The sequence below is a fragment of the Rhagoletis zephyria genome, unplaced genomic scaffold (assembly GCF_001687245.7).
Source record: "Rhagoletis zephyria isolate East Lansing unplaced genomic scaffold, Rhagoletis_zephyria_1.1 Rzeph_scaffold_00134, whole genome shotgun sequence".
Lineage (NCBI taxonomy): Eukaryota > Metazoa > Arthropoda > Insecta > Diptera > Tephritidae > Rhagoletis > Rhagoletis zephyria.
In genome coordinates, this window is record NW_016157218.1 from 334,561 (window position 1) to 356,155 (window position 21,595).

At 34.6% G+C, this 21,595-nt stretch overlaps 1 protein-coding gene across 4 annotated transcripts in view; it reads right to left on the bottom strand.

Annotated features, from left to right (window-relative positions):
- Nucleotides 1-21,595, bottom strand: part of side-II (sidestep II transmembrane protein) — a 252,789-nt gene that overhangs the window by 116,625 nt on the left and 114,569 nt on the right. For all 4 annotated transcript variants that reach the window (XM_017637696.1, XM_017637711.1, XM_017637704.1 and 1 more), the window contains exon 3: nucleotides 1,583-1,709. In XM_017637696.1, coding sequence (XP_017493185.1) covers nucleotides 1,583-1,709 — 127 coding nt within the window. The remainder of the gene's footprint in view (nucleotides 1-1,582; nucleotides 1,710-21,595) is intronic.

Genomic DNA, 21,595 nt, shown 5'->3' on the forward strand with positions numbered 1-21,595 from the left:
CAAGAAAACTAGCTTCTCATAAAAGGACAATCGCCATTCGGAGTCGGCGTGAAACTATAAGACCCTCTCTTTTGTGTGACAACATCAAGGTACTCGCCACAAATCGGAGAAGAAGCTCGGCCAAAAACTAGCATATGTATAAACGCCAATCTATTATTACTATTATTATTCAGCATAGTCCAAGTTATCATAAAGCTTGTTTTATTTCTAAAAATATTGATACGATTTTTAGTGCTTCCGAAGTTTCCAAAAAATAAATGTACAATATGTTGTTCAAATTCGCGAATAGGTATATAAAGGTTCAATACCTAAGGAAGGGGCATTCCCAGCCTTCGTGGCCTTGAACAATAGCAGCTATTCTAAACTTACTTAACCTAACCTAAACTAAAACAATAGTACATGTATGAGTTGAAAAAATTATGTGTTTTACATTGTGGGACAAACTAAGTTTACAGCTCTCGAAATCTAAACACACATAACAATGTTAATACCAAGCAAAATTCTACCAAATATTCTTCACATAGAAATAAATTACATCGTGCGTGTTAAATACGATTTCGCTCTGTGTATTTTATCGCCCCATTCATGCATACAGACGTGGCTGAGTGCCGGTGCACTTCGAATGTTGCAACGCCTAACTCGTTTCACTCTTCGCCACCGTCCCAACGAATACGTTCGCACTCATATCCAACTGGCGAAGTGCAATTTCCTTTGCATCTTCCGCAGCAATGTGGCGATATAATAAATATTTTCTTGATTTCAACTTAGTTGACGTAGCGCAAAAACAAAAAAAAACGACTAAATTTGTGGCATGCCACATGCAGAGTGTTGCGCCACAACATCAAAACACGTATTGCGTGTGTGAATAACACATGTAGAATGGCACAAGTGCACAAATTTACGTGCCTACATACATATTTATGTATATATGTATGTACATACGGGTAAGTATTTACAACAAATCCACTATGTGTAGAAACTTATGCAAGCATATATGTACACATGTGTGCGTGAGTACGTAAGTTTGTAATACATTTAGTCAAATGTAGGCACCGACAAATTTGACTTATGGAAGAAGGGACTTTCGGCTGGATGTACATAAGTCATGCAATAAATCATGCTGGCGGGCAAAGAATTGCTATAATAAATAAAATTAGTGGCAACAACACGCTTGCATCATAAAATTAGAACAACAAAATACAGGAAAGAAAGAAACCCTATACATACAAAAAAGAAAAACAAAACTAAAAATATCAACGTTTGTTCTGCCATTAACATCGCGTGATCTTCTCACTTTCGCAGCAATTATTAAGCAGCCAACTTTGTTTTTGCAAAAGAAATTAAAATCATTACTATCAGCTTATCGCAGAGCGTCGCAGGAGGTGATAACCCTTTCACGCCTACTAAGTGAAGCCAAAACAAAGGAATTTGATATGGGGACTGTGACTCATAGCAACAGTAGATGGAGCCCTTATGGTCTTAAAATTGTATTACAAACAAAAGAAGTTGTTTGCTATTTTTGTTATATATAGTATATATGTATGTATGTATATATTTATGTTTTTTTTAGCTTCTGACTCACCTGTACAACGGTATACCAGCATTATCGCGGAACCATAAGACCATGTAAACGTCACTCAGCGGCGCACTAATCGGACAGGGCAACGAGACGGATTTGCCTTCCACGGCATCGATGTCTTTTGTTTTCACTGTAATCGTAGTTGTTGTCGTCGTTATTTGCATTATTCATGTTCGTATATTTGCGATTATGTTCATTCATATCACACGCAATACAAAGCGTCATCAGTGGTGGTGGTGGTGGTTGCCATGAAATGTCAATCAAATGCAGGCAAAAGCGCAACCATGCGTTTGCGAGTGGGCGCCATACAAAGGAAATCACGTATACGCCATGGTGTTCGCAATATGAAAACATATCCAAGCAAAAGATGGCGATAGCAGCGGTCATGGTTAAATTTTCGTTTGAAAGCAGTTTACAAATGCCGGGTTTGTTGTTAATCACGTCGCATTAGAAGACAACGGTCGTCAATGGTTTTTTGTTATTTTTGTGCATGAAAAGGGAAAAGAAGACGGAAAACGCAGCATGTTAGTATCGTTATTAAATATTATTGTTGAACTAAAAAAAGATTAAATTAATGGATTTTATCAGCGAACTCGATACTGAAACGTAATTGACAGCGGCATTAAGCGAAACTTATACAGAAGTTCAGTTTTGAAAAAGGAAAGAAAACAACAAAACAAAATTATATGGAGACATTTTAGGAGTGACAGTAAAATACTTTGTTTACAACTTAGTAATAAAATACACCTGTTATAAATTTTCGCAAGAAATTAAATTTTACCCACATGTAGATTACGTTACTAACGCTGAGATTTTTAAAAGAAATTCATTAGGTTTCAAAAATCCTCTCAAGCTGAAATCTCTGTACGTAGCTTTAGTCCGCAGTATTCCTTAGTATGGCGTAGATATTTGGCAATAGGAGTGCCAATTAATAATCTAGCATAATTTAAGTGGTTCAAAAATGTTTCCAATTTCGCGCTGGGTAGAACGCACTGGCCAATTGGAAATCGGGCATACGAGTCAAGAAGAAAACTACTTGGCTTTCAGCCACTGGCAGATATGCGTTTGGGGAGTCATCATACAAAACCTCTTAAGCGCACAATTAACTAATTGCTAAGATTGTTCGCCTGTGCAATTCACAAGCTTCGCATCTTAATTTGTGTGTGAATAGAGATACATTTAGGCTTTGTAGACTAGACTGGAATTTAATTGTGCTTTGCTCAGTCCACAAGCATGGCGACCTCGCCATATAATAATAATAATAGATTGGCGCTTACACATATGTTAGTGTTTGGCCGAGCTTCTCTTCCGATTTGTGGCGTGCGCCTTGAAGTTGTCACACAAAGCGGAGGGACCTACAGTTTTACGCCGACTCCGAACGGTATTTTTATGAGAAGCTGTTTTTCATGGCAGAAATACACTCGGAGGTTTGCCATTGCCTGCCGAGGGACGACCGCTGTTAAGAAAAAACCTTTTTTCTATATTTTTTTGCGATGTTGCTTTGGCCAGGGCTTGAACCCAGGCGTTGCGGAGTGGAAGCGCGCACTGCTTACCACTACACCACAGCGGCCGACATATACACCAACTTAAGTACAACCAGCCTTCTAAGCATCAAGTAAAATGTCGTATAGGGCGTATTGCTTGGCAACCGCCAACGAACTGATTGCATTTTGTAAGTATGGCAAATATTGGAAAAAACCTGCGAGAATAAGATCGACACACACACATTCTATTTTCATATTTCAAATCCGGTTTGCCGCGATATCTTAATTTGTTATCCCCGTGAAACTAACAGGGCCTTTTAAAATGATGTTAAACAATTCCACCAGTTCCGTTAGAATGGGGAAGGACCTCTCCGAGCTATTCGATATAAAACGAGGTTTCAGACAGGGCTATACCTTTTCGTGTGATTTTCTTAACCAGATGTTGTAGAAAATAAAAAGAGCCGTCAAACTAAACCACTCACGAACAGTTTATTACAAGAGCATACAATTTCTGGCGGACTCCGATGCTATCGACAACAACGGTAACAAAACACGCGACTCTGTTCTGCCTTTCTCAAGTTTGATAAGGAAGCAAAGCGAATGAGCGTGTTGGTAAAGGCGTTCAAACGAAGTATCTTCGTCGGCGCATTCGCTCTTTGGCACTCACACTTCTCTTGATTGTTATTATTTCGAAAAAGTACAGAATCAGCTGATAGTAATTTTTTGCCTCAAAATCGGACTCAGAATTACCATAGCTAAGAAATGCTGTTTTCCTGTTTGTAGGCAATTGAGAAATAATGACCTCTCACTTTTTACAAAACTCACACTCTACAAGTTAGTTATCATGACCATGATGTCATATGAAGCAGAAGCAAGGAAAATTACTACATCTTATGTCGCGGCCCTTAAAGTATGCGAGGAATGGTTTAGCTTTAGAATGATATAGACATAGTCCAACGCCATTGGATTGGTCATGGCATCAACTCAGAACCCGAAATATTCTTAAACGGTGAATCTTACAAAGGTTGAAGCGCCTATTCGCCCTAAGCTAAAAACGTATACGTATGTTTCAATGGGAGCGCGCGTGAAGAGCAAAGCGTATATGCACGTGTGTTCTCGACGCTATGCTCGATACTAAGCTCGACACTTTGTTTGCCGCCCTACAATTTATGTGGTTAACGTAAGCCTTCATCTCATGAAGTGTTCTTTTGTACTTAACTCATTTACGAATCTTTTCATATTCTTTGTTAATCTGCTGATACTGTTATATTTGTTTAACAAATTCTTCATTAAGCTGCGTTGGCCTACTACAAAAGTCATTCCGCCAAGTTCTTAAGGACAAAAAATGCCTTTCACGTTACTCCCAGACAAAAGCTCTGTCACATGCAACTCGGGAACTGTAGTGAGCTGCCGCTGATTGCTTAACTTGTTGACAGAGCAGTTCACTCTTCACTTGGTATGACTTTCGGGACACCGGGGTATACCAGGCAATGATATAGCGGATGAGCTTTCAAGGAAGGGTACTTTTAATTCACTTTCGCCGTATTGGAAGAGATTGGACATGCCGTGCGTTGCCTACAAGCTCAACATACAGTTATACCTCATCTCAGAAAAACAGGCGAAAAATGGAAACCCCTAACATGGAGAAAGTCATATGGCCGCAAGGGGATGTGAAAAGATAGACGGAGATCCTTGTGCTGAGAAGAGCTGAAAAGGGGCACACTGAGGTCCACGGGCGCCGAAACCAATGAATACCTAAGTGATTTTGCTGGCATAAAGATAAGGCGATAGCATACATTTTTCAATTCCACACTGGTTTAAATAGAACGAGATCCCTCTTGGTAAAACAACGTTAAAAAGTATATAGATATATAAAATAAGATATTTATTAACTGACTCTTCGAAAGTTTTCACGTAACTGTTCAGCAAAATTAAGCATAATTTTGCTGCGCTTAATCGATAATTCACAGAAAATTCGTGGCTAATCACTTAAGAGCTATTAAAACCTCGTTTTTCTGCTGAAATGCGCACATTTCTCATTTTCCAAGTGAGAAAATACACACAAAAATTTGCATCAACAACAATGACTAGCTGAGCAATATGGTAAACTTCATTAAGTCATATGAGTAAAGCTCCATATTCACAGTTTTTTATGTAGGTATATGTGTGTGCTTTCAACATACATACATACATATATAAGGTATGTATCCTTGCATGTTGCATCATTTGAAAATGTGTTTATATATAAGCACATTTATGTACATTAAAGTGGCCCAAAAATGTATTTACAAAAATAAGGTCGGATTTTTAATGCCGAAAAAAATATACCCGTATTTTTTTATTTTGAAATAAAAAAAATTTTGGGAGTGCTCAAAGCGCTCAAAGATTTTCATGTATTTTATATAGGGGAAAAACAACTTTTCGTAGAAATAGTGTGGAATTCTTGAAAATCAATATTTTTCGATCGGAAAACTTTACTTACTTTCAAGAGATTCCCAGTAATAATACCCAATTATTTTTTTAACCATTCTTTTATGGCAACTATATTTTATGGGTCCTCTAAAACCCCTAGAAATGCAATGCAGAAAAATATTGATTTTCAAGAATTTTACACCATTTCTATAAAAAGTTGTTTTATCCCCATATAAAATACATGGAAAAATTTGAGCGTTGTGAACACTCCCTAAATATTTTTTGATTTCAAAATAAAAATAGGGTTATATTTTTTTTGGTTCAAAAGAATCCTAAAGGGTGGAAGCATTAAAATTCCGACTTTATTATTTTGGACCTCTCTAATGTACATACGTGTATGTATGTATGCATATGTGCACATTTAGTATGTAAAAAGTGTCGTTTGTCGCGCTGACTTAATGGCGCATGCCTCATTAACTTTCTTTAGTTTAAGCACAGACACACTCACACACACACACACATGTATTAATGTGCTCATAATATTTGTTACAAGGCTGCAGTTGGCTGGGTGCTTGATTGCCTGCTCTGTCAGCTTGCCTTTGTTTTCCCCCACGAACGTTGCCATATTTTCCCGCTGACGTCGTTGTTTATGACACTAATGAGTATAAAATGAATAATAAGCATACGACAAGCACATGTATGAGAAGCCTCCGTTTGTTACCTTAAACTGATGATGATAGGAATAGTGTGACGCGAGCGTACATACATGGTTGCATAGAAAAATGCCAACAAGAAAGCCAAGACAAGTATTACAAAAATTTAATTAACCAAAAAAATTTAATATATTAATTTGTTAATATTATTTTATTAATTTTAATAACAAAAAGTTATGTTTATTAATAAACTTAAGGCTTTAAAAATTTATGCAAAAAATCGGTATACAAACTTGCTTCTTAATTTTGTAAGGTAAAATATTAAGCCCCAAGTTGGCAGTAAATTTTTTTTCTATATTTATAGAAAATTAGGTTTAGCACACCTCAAATGTGCTGAAAATTCTAAGGAAATCTTGAAAATGTCTCACAAAAATCTCAAAAAACCGTGACAACTTATAATTAAATTTATCACTGCACAAAAAAAAATAATAATTTAAAAGGCACCCCTTATTTGCTGCTCAAAGAGCATCAACAAAATTTTAACTTAGGGTCAAATTCACAGTGCGTAGTTAACTCATAATCGGCAAGTAACTACAGATTTTCAGTACAAAAATAAAAAATTTAAATTTTCATATATGATTTTCAGATATTTATTCTTCGCCCAGGTATTATTTCAATTGGCTTTAAGAAAAAGTTGGCAGAATATTTCCGAGAATAAAGCTTTTTTTTTATTTTTAAGAAATAAGGTTTAATGTATGTACCATTAAAACTCATAAAATACTTGTTATTTTTTGTTCAAAAATGAAAATTAAAAATTTTCAAATGTTCTTCGCAAAATTATTTTTTTTAGCAAAATATAACAAATTATTTCTAATATACTAAATCCCAAAACTTTTAAAATCAAGAAACTTTGAGGGGGTTTGATAAGAATTTTCCAAAGAGCAACATTTTCAATAAGTCTTTTTAATTTCCAAATCTTAAAAATAATTATTTCCAGTCTTTGTTTACTGCAGTTTTATGTTATTTAATATTGGTCTGAATTTTATATTATTAGCAGTCAAAGGTTAAGTGGCTTTGTTCTGCGACTATAAAATTTGGAAGAGTTAGAGCTTTGATGTTTACTGAAAAGTTGTTTATTTTAAGAAGTAAATTTTTTGTACTGGTTCATCGACCCAGCCCTCATCGCCCCCTGCCGTTTTAAAAACTTTCGTACGTTCTGTTTCAAATACGAATATTAAGTGAGATATTCACAATAGTTATATGACGCCTTCGGTGAAAATACTCCTCATTAAAATAAAGCGGTGGTTTGCAAACTCCAAAATTCTCGTGGTTCCTCCAGTATGATGGCCTCTTTCAAAACTAGGCTATGGATATTCTGTTGCAGAAAAAAGGTTTGAATTTTTCGGACTCCCTATTTAGTTTTCTTAAAAATATACTCCAAAAATATTGAAAAATATTTCCTAGTGGGTTTTCCGAGACCACAAATAGGTATACCTACATACATGTGTATTGTAATATGTATAACTCTCCTCTTTTACTGGCATTGGCATTGGCATTGCGGCGCATAGGTTTAATTATGTGGTAAATATTTTTTATGTGCACTATAATATAAGCTTCAGGCATACACATTTACACATGCTAACAATTGCGATTATATATGTATGTAAGTGTGCATGAGCGATAATTTATGTCCCTATGAATATAATTTGATACATAAACGTTAGTTTGCTAGCCATCTAATGGGTTAATAAAACTGTTTAACTTAATCTTGTGACAGTTTGGTTAATTACAGAGAAACGTTAATCTGAGGGCAACTTTTTAACCTTCATAAGATAGAGTAATTTAATTTAGTAAAGATGTCGAAATTAAATTTTTGGGGATACACTTAATTTCAAGAGTGTTTCGGGTGAGAAGTAAAATTTGTGAATATATATTTACGCTTACTTTAAATGTTTTCTTAGAGCAGATCTTTAAAAAGGAAAAAAAGTGTTAGGTTGTTTATAGTTTTTCCATTTTTTAAGTATAGTTTTTTCCATCGCCTCATAAAAATATCAATAAATACTGATTTTAATTGGCCTACCGGGCTAATGACACGCAAAACCAAAAAGAGCAGATACTGGACAAATGTGATGTATGCTATGTGGAGAAACTTGATTACTGGCAAAGCTTCCAAGTCGAATCATTCAATTCCGGAATACAAGACGAGCTCTATGCGCTATAACACCGACGACAAAAAGAAAAAAATTTCAAAAACACTTGAAGCACTCCATATACTCAGGAATCTAGGGTTCAAATATTGTCAACGTGCGTTTTTAGTTTTTCTCTCTAAGATAAGGACCTTTTAAAGGGCTTTCATATTTCAGATGTATAATTATTTTAAAAGATTATTTAAAATATTCAGTACAATGTGGAATTTCAATATGGGTACCAAATGAAAGATGAAATTCTGAAGAAATAAAAATAATTTTTTTGGTTAAGAAGGACGAATGGGTCTTGAAAATAATAGTAATTAGGACAAAATTCGAGAATGTGGTCGTGTATATACTGGTATTGAATATCCTTGAAAATTTCCAATATTTATTTTTGAAAAAATTCAACATTAAAATTTTTTCATAAATAAATATTGGACATTTTTAAGTAAATTTAAAGATAAAATTGTTAGAGACATTTTCAATATCTATTCGTCTTTTAGTACCAAAAATTTAACTTTTCTAATTCTACAGTATTTTCCCTTTTACTTGCATTGAATTTTTTTAATAATTTTATACGTCTGAAAGAAAAACTAAAAACATAGTAATATTATAAACAGGTTAAATAATAAAGCAGCTTTCTCGCTTTATTTTCATGACTTTCAACTAATAATAATAATTGATTGGCGCTTACACATATGTTAGTGTTTGGCCGAGCTTCTCCTCCGATTTGTGGCGTGCGCCTAGACGTTTTCACACAAAGTGGAGAGACCTATAGTTTTACGCCGACTCCGAACGACGATTGCTTTTCTATGAGAAGCTGTTTTTCATAGCAGAAATACACTCGGAGGTTAGCCATTGCCTGCCGAGCGACGACCGCTGTTAAGAAAATACCTTTTTTCTAAATTTTTTGCGATGTTGCTTTGACCAGGGCTTGAACCCAGGCGCTGCGGAGTGGAAGCGCGCACTGCTTACCACTACACCACAGCGGCCACTATCTTATAGAAATTGTTAAAGGCAAATTTCCAAATAAAATATTGTCAAATCTTTCTTCTCGCTCTTATTACTACACACACCTGGTATAATTTCACCATGAACTAAAAACGCAGGTTACACGACGCAATATACAAGTTATTCTCAAGAAACCGACATCCAGGCTAGTTAGCGTCTTTAAGAAACATTCCCAATATTTACAGAAAACTGGAGGCTTAGTAAAATTTGGTCCAAAGAACGTTTATTTAATAGAGGAGCGGACGATGAAATGGCAAAAGCAACACTTTCCTGGCTGCGATCAGGGCCCAACGATATCCACCCAAACGGGCATATTGCAACCCTATAGACTTACTGGACTGAATTATGAACATGGAAAGAATAAAATTAACAATAAATGATATTTTAAGGAGCCTTTGGAATACTGTCCGCAAAGGATTTGGAAAGCCAGTATTAGCTTGACTACATTTTACAAAGCTGGAAACTAGTCAATTTTTTTTTCGTTTCCAACCCAGGATAGAAGAACCCTTGAAAAATGAAGAGACTTCTGGCCAGCGATCGGACTTCTACCACATTGTGGTAGATCTGCCACTTTTTTGAGCATCTACCACACAAGGTCTGAAATCTACCACATATTTGCGGTTTTGAGTAGTTTTATTTTTGCTCGACATAATTTTCTTAATTTTAAGAGCAAATACTGTCCAGCACTAAACACTAACAACATTTTTCTGGGAGGATAAAATAAACTGTAAAATAGTAAACTTTCTCAATACTCAATTTTTCGAAAGGAAACTTGGTTTTATTGTGTTAAATTGCAAAATATATGATTTATAAAAAGAATTAATAGCGAAAATGTTAAAAAACGGCGGAAACGGTGAAAGTATTAGTATCAGTGCATCTAAAGTTTCTAAGCGTTGTTTAATTTTACTTGAGAATTGTCAAAATCGGCAAATCCCAGGTAGCGCTTTCTGGAACGTGCCACATTTGTTCGCTACATCGGTATGTGATAAAAAGAAAACCTGGCAACACTCCGCAAGGTTGCAGAAATCTTTCAAAATATGTTCTAAAAATATCCTGATATGGAATGAACTGCTTTACATTGTCAAGGAAGAAAATTGTCAAAACTCAATGCAATTTTTAGTAACTTCAAACTTTATTGTACTACAATTAAATTTTGTTTAGATTCTGATTAAAATGTTTGCAATTTTGCTGAAACCTTGCAGAATTTTTTTAATTTTTGTACAAAGTTTGATCCAAAACCTGAGATCTACCACATTTTTTTGAAATCTACCACATTTTTTTCCAGATTCTACCACACAATTTGTTTTCTAAGTCCGATCACTGCTTCTGACCAATACATGTGTCGGCTCTTAGATAGATCTCATATCAGATCCATTTAGGGAAGTTCTAAGCTAAAGACAGCTCAACAGGTCTAGTCAACACAATCCATTACAATCAGTACCGTCCTTGACATAAGTAGAAGAGCTTTCAACAACAAAATTACAATCGAAGCAATCACCCAAGCCCTTGTGCAGGTTGAAGTATCTTTCCCCATATGCAGCTTGGAAAAATGACGGAAAAACGCAAAGATGCGTAATTTGTATCGTAGATTACGGATCTGGTTATTTCATTTAAAGTTTGCATTATGAATGAAAAAATTCATACACGAGTATGCACGAGTACGGCCATGTACGGAATGGCGTATGACGGGACGTATAAGTGTCCCAAATTTTTATATTTGTACCGATTAAGTCTCGAGTTGTAGTGTTTTCTTTATTAATTTAATAAGGGTTTCCCTGCACTCTGGTCCAAAAGTAATTTTCCGAAAAAACGTGGCAGGAATTTAGTTATCATAAAGGACATAGAATATTTCCTTTTTGGTTGTTGTTGTTTCCGACAGGGTGGGTGTTTGATGTATTATGGAACGAGATGGCACAACGCCGAAACCGGTTTGTCTCCAAACCAAATTTGACAAGGGATGACGGAAATTCGTTCCATAAGACATAGAATATATCTGTAATCTTTGTTTATGATTTATTCTGTCAAACTGGTAACTACTCTCGCTTTATTATTCTCTCAATTTATTTTAATTCGCCGGAATATTTTTATACATTTCATGAGCATCAAATGGTATTATAACTTTGCTCCAATGTTTGTAAGTACCAGAATAAGAAGAGATAGACTCATTAAAATGTATACTTAAATGATCAGAACGTCGAGCTGAGTCGATTAAGCCATGTGCGTCTGTCCGTCTGTTTTTATGCAATCTAGTCTCTCAGTTTTCGAGATATCCGGATGAAATTTGGTAAGTGGGTGTATTTTTATAATGTATTAATCATTTGTCGGAACCAAAAGAATCTGACCACTATAACATATAGCTCCCATACAACTGATTGTTCAGATATGAGATTTTTCGTTATAACTTCTCCATTTATGAAGCTAGGTACATGGAATTTTGCAATACTTCCACCCATTATCAGCAGAATACTTACAGTGAAAATAGCAGAGATCGGGTCACTTTTACATATAGCTCCCATACAACTGATCAAGTTAATTAATTTTTGGTAATTTTTTTTTGTAGAATTTACTCTATACAAAAAAAAATTGTTGATACTTTGTGTGTAAGAATATGCGAGAAAAAAAATTGGCAAAAATCAACGGTAAGTCCAAGCTACTTCAAACTTGCACTGTATTATACTAAAATTTGATTGGCTACAAAACTATATACTCAAGACAATTCTAGAAAATCGGATTAAAATGTTTAAAATTTTGATCAGCATTTGTCAATACTCGTCCAGTTTTATAAATGCTCTACAAGGTTTGAAATTTTGGCTTACATGTTTTTTTAGATAGTAAGTTATATTTTTATAAAAAAGAAATATTTTTAAACAAAGAAAAGTAGCCAAAACTTGCTAAAATGTATTTTCCTTATTTACACTCTGGCCACCGTATATATTGTTTGTATACATTTTTGCGTTTTAAAGTTTTTCTCTTTGTTTTGTTTTAAATAAAACTGTATTAAAAGAAGTTATATCGCTTTATTCTAAAAACCAAATTGTTGCTTCGGATTCGATGCTTTAGAAATGTCCCGATTTTTGGCCACAGAAATCTGGTCACCGTACTTATGAGTAACATTATTTCTGCTCTTATTTCATAAAAAATTATTGCACGTTTTCATTTGATCATTCAAAACTTGTTTAATTATCCATCGATTTTCATCGTTAGTAGCTTCCTTTTTAAACAAACGTGATTTAATACAAACGAAAAAAATTTCAAGAGATTTTTTTGCGTAGATGTCAATGCAATGTATAATAAAAATGTTGGTAACAAATGCGATGGAAAATTTCTTTAGAATTAAAAAAATTTAAATTTTTTGGATTCACAAGGGCGAATAGGTAATTTTTTTTTTAAGTAATCCCGGGATCCCGGGACTAACATTCCTAATAGGTATGTGCTTACATATGAACATTTGTATATGTATGTACATAAAACCTACCACCTTACACGGCGAAAAGTTCACCGTACACCACTGGGCCTAACGTTTTTTTGCTAGGCAATTTAAATTTTTTTTGTTGGCTGAGCGTAGAGTTAGCCTTTTGACATTTGTCGTTGACACATAACTACATTCGGCAACAAAAAAAAATCAAATAGCTCTACTGCAGTTATCGAATACTTAGCAAAAGCTTAACGATATTTTGTCGACTTTGATTTACTGATATTAGGGTGGTACGCTACTTTGATAAGAACCGAGATCTAGTGGGTAAGTACTAGACCAGGGAACTTGATGTTAATGAACTTTGAAACAACTAAATTGACTCCTTAAAAGAAGAACATCAATATATAATACTTTAGTATCTGGAAAATGCTGAGGTCATGGCGGAAAATGTAAAAAGGCGACCAAAAAATAATAATTTTCGAAATTTCCTTGCAAACATACTTTGGATCCGAAGCTGTACGGCGACATTTTTTTCTGATATGGTCTAATGTACGATTACAATAGGTGTAGTAAAATGCTAATATATACACATATACAAAAGATATAAACATATAAATATATATTAATTTGTCTAGCAAAATTTTGTTATTTTCCCCATTCCTTTTTTATGTGGGCGATATTTGCTATTCTTAAGAGATTGTAAAAGGAAATTCCCCGAAAAATATGATCACACAATTAAGCAATGTACGTATGTGATAATAATCTTTGTGCGAACATGTGAACAAAATAATTATTTGTTTTTTTTTTTTGTACTCCACCAACATATTTTGGATTGAGTGTACATTGTTTGCATTGGAAAAGTAGGAAAAAGACGGCATTCTTTGTATATATGGCACCATAAACGGGTGTACGTATGTAGTTAATAAGCGATTTTCTTTTCTTCATTTTCTGATTGTTAACACACGTGGGCTGCTTTATTAATAACAATGTTGTCTATTATTTCTTATAAACTCACAAATTGTGTTAAGCTTTTACTGTATCTTAACATGCATTTATGTATCTATTTGCATTTCAACATTATAATTTCTTGTCATATTCCCTTGGCACGAAATCTGTTCATTTAAATAAGATTTGTGTAGAAAAAGTAATATGTAATGAAATTATTGAGCATTTTTTGGAAGGACAAAACAAACAGTAAAACTGCAGTCTTACCGCTTTAAAATATTTTAGTGTTAAATATTGTCATATTTTGCATACATTTTTGCTTTTTCGAAGCGGAATAACCACTGCTTACATCATTTATTAGAATTATAAAATCTGTTTATATGTATACCGTAATACATATATCAATGTCCCACGACGTTGCAGCTTTTTCATTCTGCACAATTGTCGAATACTTTCTTAATTGTTTCCACTATGGACACTTAAGTGATGATAAATTGTTTGCGAGAAAAATATACAAACCCAAAGACACTTTATACATAGTTAATAAACAGCTTCTCATGTGGATTTAAAGCTGGTTACAAGTCATTTGATTATTCTGCATAACATAGCAATTTTTTGATCTCTGCGAACAATTCAGTAGAAGAGCACACACGTAACTAACCAAGACAAAAATGCATACTGAGTACTTATGAGACAAAACTAATTCAATTCAACAACTCATAAACTTTTACACCAAGCTTCAAGAAAGTTATTTAAGCAAAAGATTATTTTCTACGGTTTCATCTTTTGTTTAAATTTTAGTTGATAAAGTGCTCTGCTGTCATGCAGAGCATAGTCTGGCCAATCTGTAATTGTAATCAGAATTTGAATTGAGTAGTCCACTTTCAAAGTGCTCTGAATAAAATTTTTTCGATTTTTAGTTTTTGGTGGTTAACGTACCCATATTTAAAGTAATTTCATGTCCACTAACAATACAGTGCAAAGTCATTATATATTCTGAAAAAATGGCATCAAATGTTAGCTACTCTAGCAAAAGTCGCTATTACGTATTTATACAAGTTCGAAAGCCTCCATCTTCTGATGAAATCTTGATCTTCTGATCTTCGCTTTTTCGAAATTACGCTAGTTGCAATGTTGCCGAGTTGTCTATAAAATAATTATCTAATAAGAGTATGTGTTAAAATAATTCGACAACTGTCGTCCGTAGCCCGTAGTTTCATATGTGTTTCAAGCTTAACTTTGTACATTTTTAGTTTAATCAAATAATAATTGTCTCTTTCAAAAAATATGTTTAAATTCATTTTGTTTTTATTTTCCTTTTCAAAGGACAAAGGATATGCAAGTACACTGAGGGAAAAAAATATTAAAATCAAATAATTTAAATAATAGGAATTGATCTTACTATAAACGTCAACGAAAGTACTNAATATGTGTTCGGCGACTTTTTCGTTCAAATACGTTTCTATTCTGTGCTTCGCAGATGCTCTTTCATAGCTTGGTAATACAAAACTAAAATTTGTGTTAACATTTCAACATCTTGGGACCGTCTGGAATATAAGAAATAACAGCGAGCGCCTCTGCAAACTCAGCTACAGCTAAAGGTATGTAAACGTACATTTCTTCATTCAAACAAATTTAATTTCAAATTGAAAACACATTTCTTCCGAAATAACTTAAAATCGCGCCACGGATGAACCAAAAAGATTGAAAAATCATGATACTTTTTTCTTTCGTCTGTCGATTTTCGAACTGGTTCGGAACTATAGAATTTAGGTCTAGTTCGGAACTATCGAAAAAGGGATGCAGCCGGGGGCAATTGACACTTCCTAGGACATCGCCATGTTAAATTCGCCAGTTGCTTGCATGCAAAAGAGATGTATCGCGAACCAGTACTGGGTCTAAATGTACTAGAAGCGCACCAGTTCAGAACTAGAGATTTTCCCCACAGGGTATGTACACTTATATATACCCTGCAAGGAAAGCTACCAGTTGTGAACCAGAATGCTACCAGTTTGCGTTTCAGCCTAACTAGTTCACGTTGTATCCTTTTTCAAGGTTAGCGACTGGTATTTTTAACATGGCGGTGTCATAGGAGATGTCAATTGTCCGCTCCTGCATCAGCACGCTACCAGTAGAAATACTAGTAGCAACACACCAGTTGACGGGATAGACCTGCCTATTAATCCCCATGAAAAGCATAAGTATGTCATTTTGCTCGCGGCGCTGCAACAGTAGCAATGGTTGACAGAGTAAAGCTTTGGCACGCCAAATCAAGAGATCCGAGTTCGAATCTCAGTGAGCGAACCTTTTTTTTATTTTTGTTTTTTTTTTATTTGATTATTTTTTTATTTATATTTGTTGAGTAATTTTTAAATTTATTGTTTTAAAAAGAACAAAAAATTATTTATTTTCATTTTTTTATGGTATTTGAGTATTTAGTTTTTGTCCAAATGAAATTAAATTTATGTACAATTTTTATTTTATATTTAAATTGAAATAATTATTTAAATTAATTTACTTACTTTACTTTAAGAACCTCCACGCGCACTCGAACCTGAGATCTCAGAACCAGAATCGGTAGTCTTCACTCGACGCCACAGCCGACATTTGTGATGAAAGCAATTAACCACGTTTTAGTTCTGGTTATGCCTATTCAAAGACAGATGTCGCTGATCGCATAAGTTGTTCGAAATCGCTGAAATGGTAGGCCGTCGCTTTAGCACATACTGGTTAATGAACTAGTATTGATACTGGCTAGTTTGGCATTTCACTGCGGAGAACTGGTGTAATTATAGTCCATGACGAACTGGTATGACTCTCCAATTTAATACCAGTTTTCGAACTAGAATTTCTACCAACTACACCTTTTCCAATAGTATTTTAGAAAAACACAAATGTATTTCCGAAAACTACAAATGCTTTTCAGAAAAACTCCATTAATTTTCAGAAAAGGCCAAATGTGTTTCAGAAAACCTAAAATTATATTCAGAAAACCTCAATTGATTTTCAGAAAAGGCCAAATGTGTTTCAGAAAACCTCAAATTATATTCAGAAAAACTCAAATAAAATTCAGAAAAGGCCAAATGAATTTCAGAAAACCCCAAATGTATGTATGAAATTCAGAAAAGGCCAAATGTATTTCAGAAAAACTCAATTGAAATTGAAAAGGGCAAATGTAATTCAGAAATCATTTCCAGAACACTTTTATCTATGGACTTTTTATCATCACTCTTATGGCGTTTTCGTTTCAATAAAAATGTTATCCCCATCTTCTTAGTGTTTGTGCGTAGAGGGCAAAGAGAAGGTTGCATTTTTCGGTAGCAACGAAATCGGCATTAGAAAACATAATGACTTATTAATTTATATCCCGATTAACCCCTCACCCACTTTTTGTAATGGAGTAAAACAGGATAACACTTGTAAAAAAGCATATTTATTTAAACGAAATGTTTTAAGTTCCAACAGACATATCCCGCAAGGCCAAAGCATACAAAAAAACACCGACGAGTGCACGATCGCAATCCGCAGTAGTAACGCTTTCTTTCACTTGGCGAATTATTTCTTCCAAGTATTGCAGTCTCCTTTCTACTATTCCCGGTCCGTCGGTAGAAGGAATGCCCATATGAGTTTTGACATACATTTTTATTTTTGCCCAAATATTCTCAATCGGATTGAGCATGGGCGAGTATGGATCCAAGCGCAAAACGGTGGGCGAACCGCTACTGCCAACTACTTGCTCAAGCCTAGGATGACAGGGTGCATTGTCGCACACCAATACCAGAACTGACAATGTGTTTCCCATGCTCGTCCACTTGTCTAAGAGCTCTTTCACCCACTCACCCGCGCTCTCCTTCTTGAACGACCCGCGTTGAGTCTCCATGCACAACACACTTGAAAGCCATGCACATTTGTATCTTTAATTCAAAACTGTGTACTTAATTGGAAGATTATTTATGTAAAGTGTAAGAAAACAGTTTGGAAATCTACAACTGGATTTTTCTGAAATACATTTGTGTTTTTCTGAATTTCAATTGTGTTTTTCTGAAATACATTTGGGGTTGTCTGAAATACATTTTGCCTTTTCTAAATTTCATTTGAGTTTTTCTGAAATATATTTGGGATTTTCTGAAATACATTTGGGGTTTTCTGAAATTCATTTGGCCTTTTCTGATTTTCAATTGAGGTTTTCTGAATATAATTTGAGGTTTTCTGAAACACCTTTGGCCTTTTCTGAAAATCAATTGAGGTTTTCTGAATATCATTTGAGGTTGTCTGAAACACATTTGGCCTTTTCTGAAAATTAATTGAGTTTTTCTGAAAATCATTTGTAGTTTTCGGAAATACATTTGTGGTTTTCTGAAATACTATTGGAAAAGGTGTGGTTTACTTTTTTCTGTGCGGAACTGGTATAATTATGGTTCATAACGAATTAGTATGACTTTTATCCTTAAATAATAGTTCATGGACTGGAATTTGTGCATACTGGTTTAGCTTTTCATTGCAGGGTACATACTCAGATGTAAACAGTCAAATACGTGCGTAATAAATTTTGTATGAAAATATTATTTTTAAATACGGACATTTTTAAACGATAATCAAATATAAAGTATTCATTTTTACTATGCATTATTTCCCTCAGTGTAAGGCACAAATTTGGGTCCAATGTAAATGTGTCTAATATTAGACTTGGCAAATACCACTCAATACCGTCTGGTAAAACAGTTAGATAAGTAGCAAACCACTTTGTCTAGCTAGTATGCAGAATTAACACCAACAAACATGTCAGCCTGCAGATCAAGTAACAGACAACTCTTGCCAGCACGTCTTTCCCGGTAGGTAAATGAAAACCAGATCCTTCGACGAACAAACATCAAGATCCCTGAGCTCTTTAATGACACGTAAATACTTAAAAGGCATAAAAATAAAACGACTTTGCTGGCATTAACAAGCCATACGCATAGATAATGATGCTCCCGTAAAAATATTCCTCGATTCGGCACCCACGGGTGGACAACTAAAGAAATATCGCCCCCGAATACAATAAATGGATGAAATACATAAAGGGCCGTATATACTTGGTAGGAGAAACTTACATAACTTAGCAAAGGAAAAAGACAATTGGCGAATAGACAATAGAACCCCAACGAAATTAACGGCGACCCTCTCCACCATCTGAACTAACAAGGGCAGGTTCAACTAGGCATTCACGCTGATGGCACATTAATTCCGACGGTGAACAACCCAAAAATTTTAGTGATATCCTACGCTCCTTCTGCGCGCACACAACCGTAAGGGAGCATAACAAAATTCTCAGCAAGCCCATCGATATACGGAAAAGTGATCCACGGAATTCATAGGTAGTCGGTCACCACCTACCACTTCTCCCCACCTATGAATGCCGTCATTGGAGTCCAATCACCACCTGTAACAGACATGGAACTTTAACTACGAAGAGAGACTCGCTTTACTCTGGTCCAGACTCTCAACCCCAATAGTCCTAATGAGTGTTCGGCATGTGGAGACTCCCCGCACAAGATCCACCAAAGTGGTTGTAGTGCATAGTAAGAAGATGAAACAAATCTGGTATGTACTTCAGTTATTTTTATAAGTTTGACTATTTATGTCCCTTTAGATTTGTTAAATACTTCGAATACCCGCACTAGCCTCTGCTAAAATAAAATCATAAATTATTTACTACTAAACACTAACACCAAGAATAGGCCTCATCTAGCGCTTTTGTTTTAATATAAAATATGCTCTTCATAGAAGAACTCGTAATATTATAACGACGAATTTCCATTTTCCATTTATTAGCTGTTGTTATTTGTGGCGGTGAAAGTCATTACTTTTACAAATAAAATTAGTCAAAGTCGAGTGCGGTAATAGATCAGCAAGGCAGGTGAGTAAACAGTATGAAAACAAGTATTGCCTCATTAGTGTCGTAGCAAGGCAAGTGTAAACATACTTCAGGACCTGTGAAAAACACTTCCATTTGATTTAGCAAGCATATAAATATACTCACTCGTACCTATAGTATTACATATTTCAGTCTGCTGAATTTCATCTAACAACTGACTAATATTTGCTGTTTGTACTCAACAAGGAGTAGGAGGTAGGTTATAGCGTGATGGTATGAATAGTATTGTGGTTGTTGGTCGTGACGCACCTTAAATCAAAACTTTGTTCAAATATTCGGTGAATTTGGTTGAAACCCCGAAAAACAGCGCATAGACGTTACAACAACAACTACAAAATGAATATTCAACGGCTAAGGCAAAATAAATGAGGCACCGTAGCGAAGAAGCAAACCGTAAACACCAAGAAAAAAAACACAATTTATAATATTCAAGAACAACAAAAATGGCATTATTTAGAATGTGGTAGCACCCGTCAGGAATCCATCTATCAGCTGCGCTGTGCTTTAATTTTACGTTGAACCTTTATGAATCAAGTCGAACTTTAAGAAGGGTAGGTATGTAGGTATGTAAACACGAGAAAAAGCGATAAGAAAGTGCTAGACTGTTGTGCGGTTGTATGCGTCGTCGCCGAAACCACAACAAGTTTTGGTTGAAATTTGGTTGACGAAGGCCCTTTGACTGCCTATGCTTTATTATATCAGCTAACTACATGTAAACATACACAGGCATATGTATGGGAGTGTATATAAATATGTATGGGCGTGTGTATAACCACATATATACATACGTAGATACTATATAACCAACGGTAAATTGTGTGTCTGCTGCCTTATATAGCGTGTGCTAATGAATTACTTGTTTTGCTCATTTATTTTCACCCGTCGTCGACAAGTGAAGTGAAGACAAAGGAAAAGCGCCTATTACTATGCTACGCCTTTGTCGGAGAACAATGTCGAACTGCCGCATGTCAGTCAGGTACCACCCACTTACAAAGTTTAGGAAATGTGGGACACTCTTACAAGTTTTCAACCCAAACACCTTCCAAAACAAATAAATACATAAATAACCAGTTAGAGGGTGTACATACTCTATGGGTACGAATATCTAAATACTATATTGCATAAAGGTGTGTGCGTGTGTGTGTATTCGAAAAAAGCTTCGCTTGAGAAAGTGTTGTAATTTTCGTTGTATTTTACACTTCGCTGCTTTAGATATATTTTGTACGCTGGTGTCATTTACTTGCTGTGGGTAAATTTTTAAAGAATATACACTCTAAAAAGTGCATGTAAAACTACTACTGAAAAGTGTTTATTTTTCAACCAGAATCTGTTCAAGTATACGCACAAGATGTTCAAGATTTGATTTTGAGCATGAGTTGTTTAAAATATACACATGAAATGTTTAAAATTACAAACATTTTGAAAGTAAAAATATATTTTTTACAAATAATAAATACTAAGTGCCAGGGGCGCACGCAGGAATATATTTTTTGGGGGAAAGGATTTATACTTCTAAATATATATCGTCAGAAAATACTGAAAATTCGCTCTTTAAAATACATTTATGCAAGTTTTATGTACAGTATGAAATAAATAAATAAACTTTTTAAAGTTTCATAAATTGCATTTTATTTACATAAAATTTACAAAGAACTCAGACATTTTCAACCGGCTTCAAAAAAGGGCAGGTTATCAATTCTTCGGAGTATTTTTACTTCTTTTATTTATTCCACCGTATAACTTTGCACCGCGTGAACCGATTCCAATAATTATTTTTTTTACCGGAAAGATGGTACCTTAAGGGTCGTCTCGTAATTTGGTTTAGATCCGATCATTAAATCATGAAAAAATTAACGGTTAAAGATGCACTCATTTTTCAAAAGTAATACAAAATTTTACAAAAGAATTTTAATATAAATAAATTAAATAATTTCACGAAATTTTTACACTTTTTTATTAAGTTTCGTCGATTTCTGGTTTCTCATTTTTT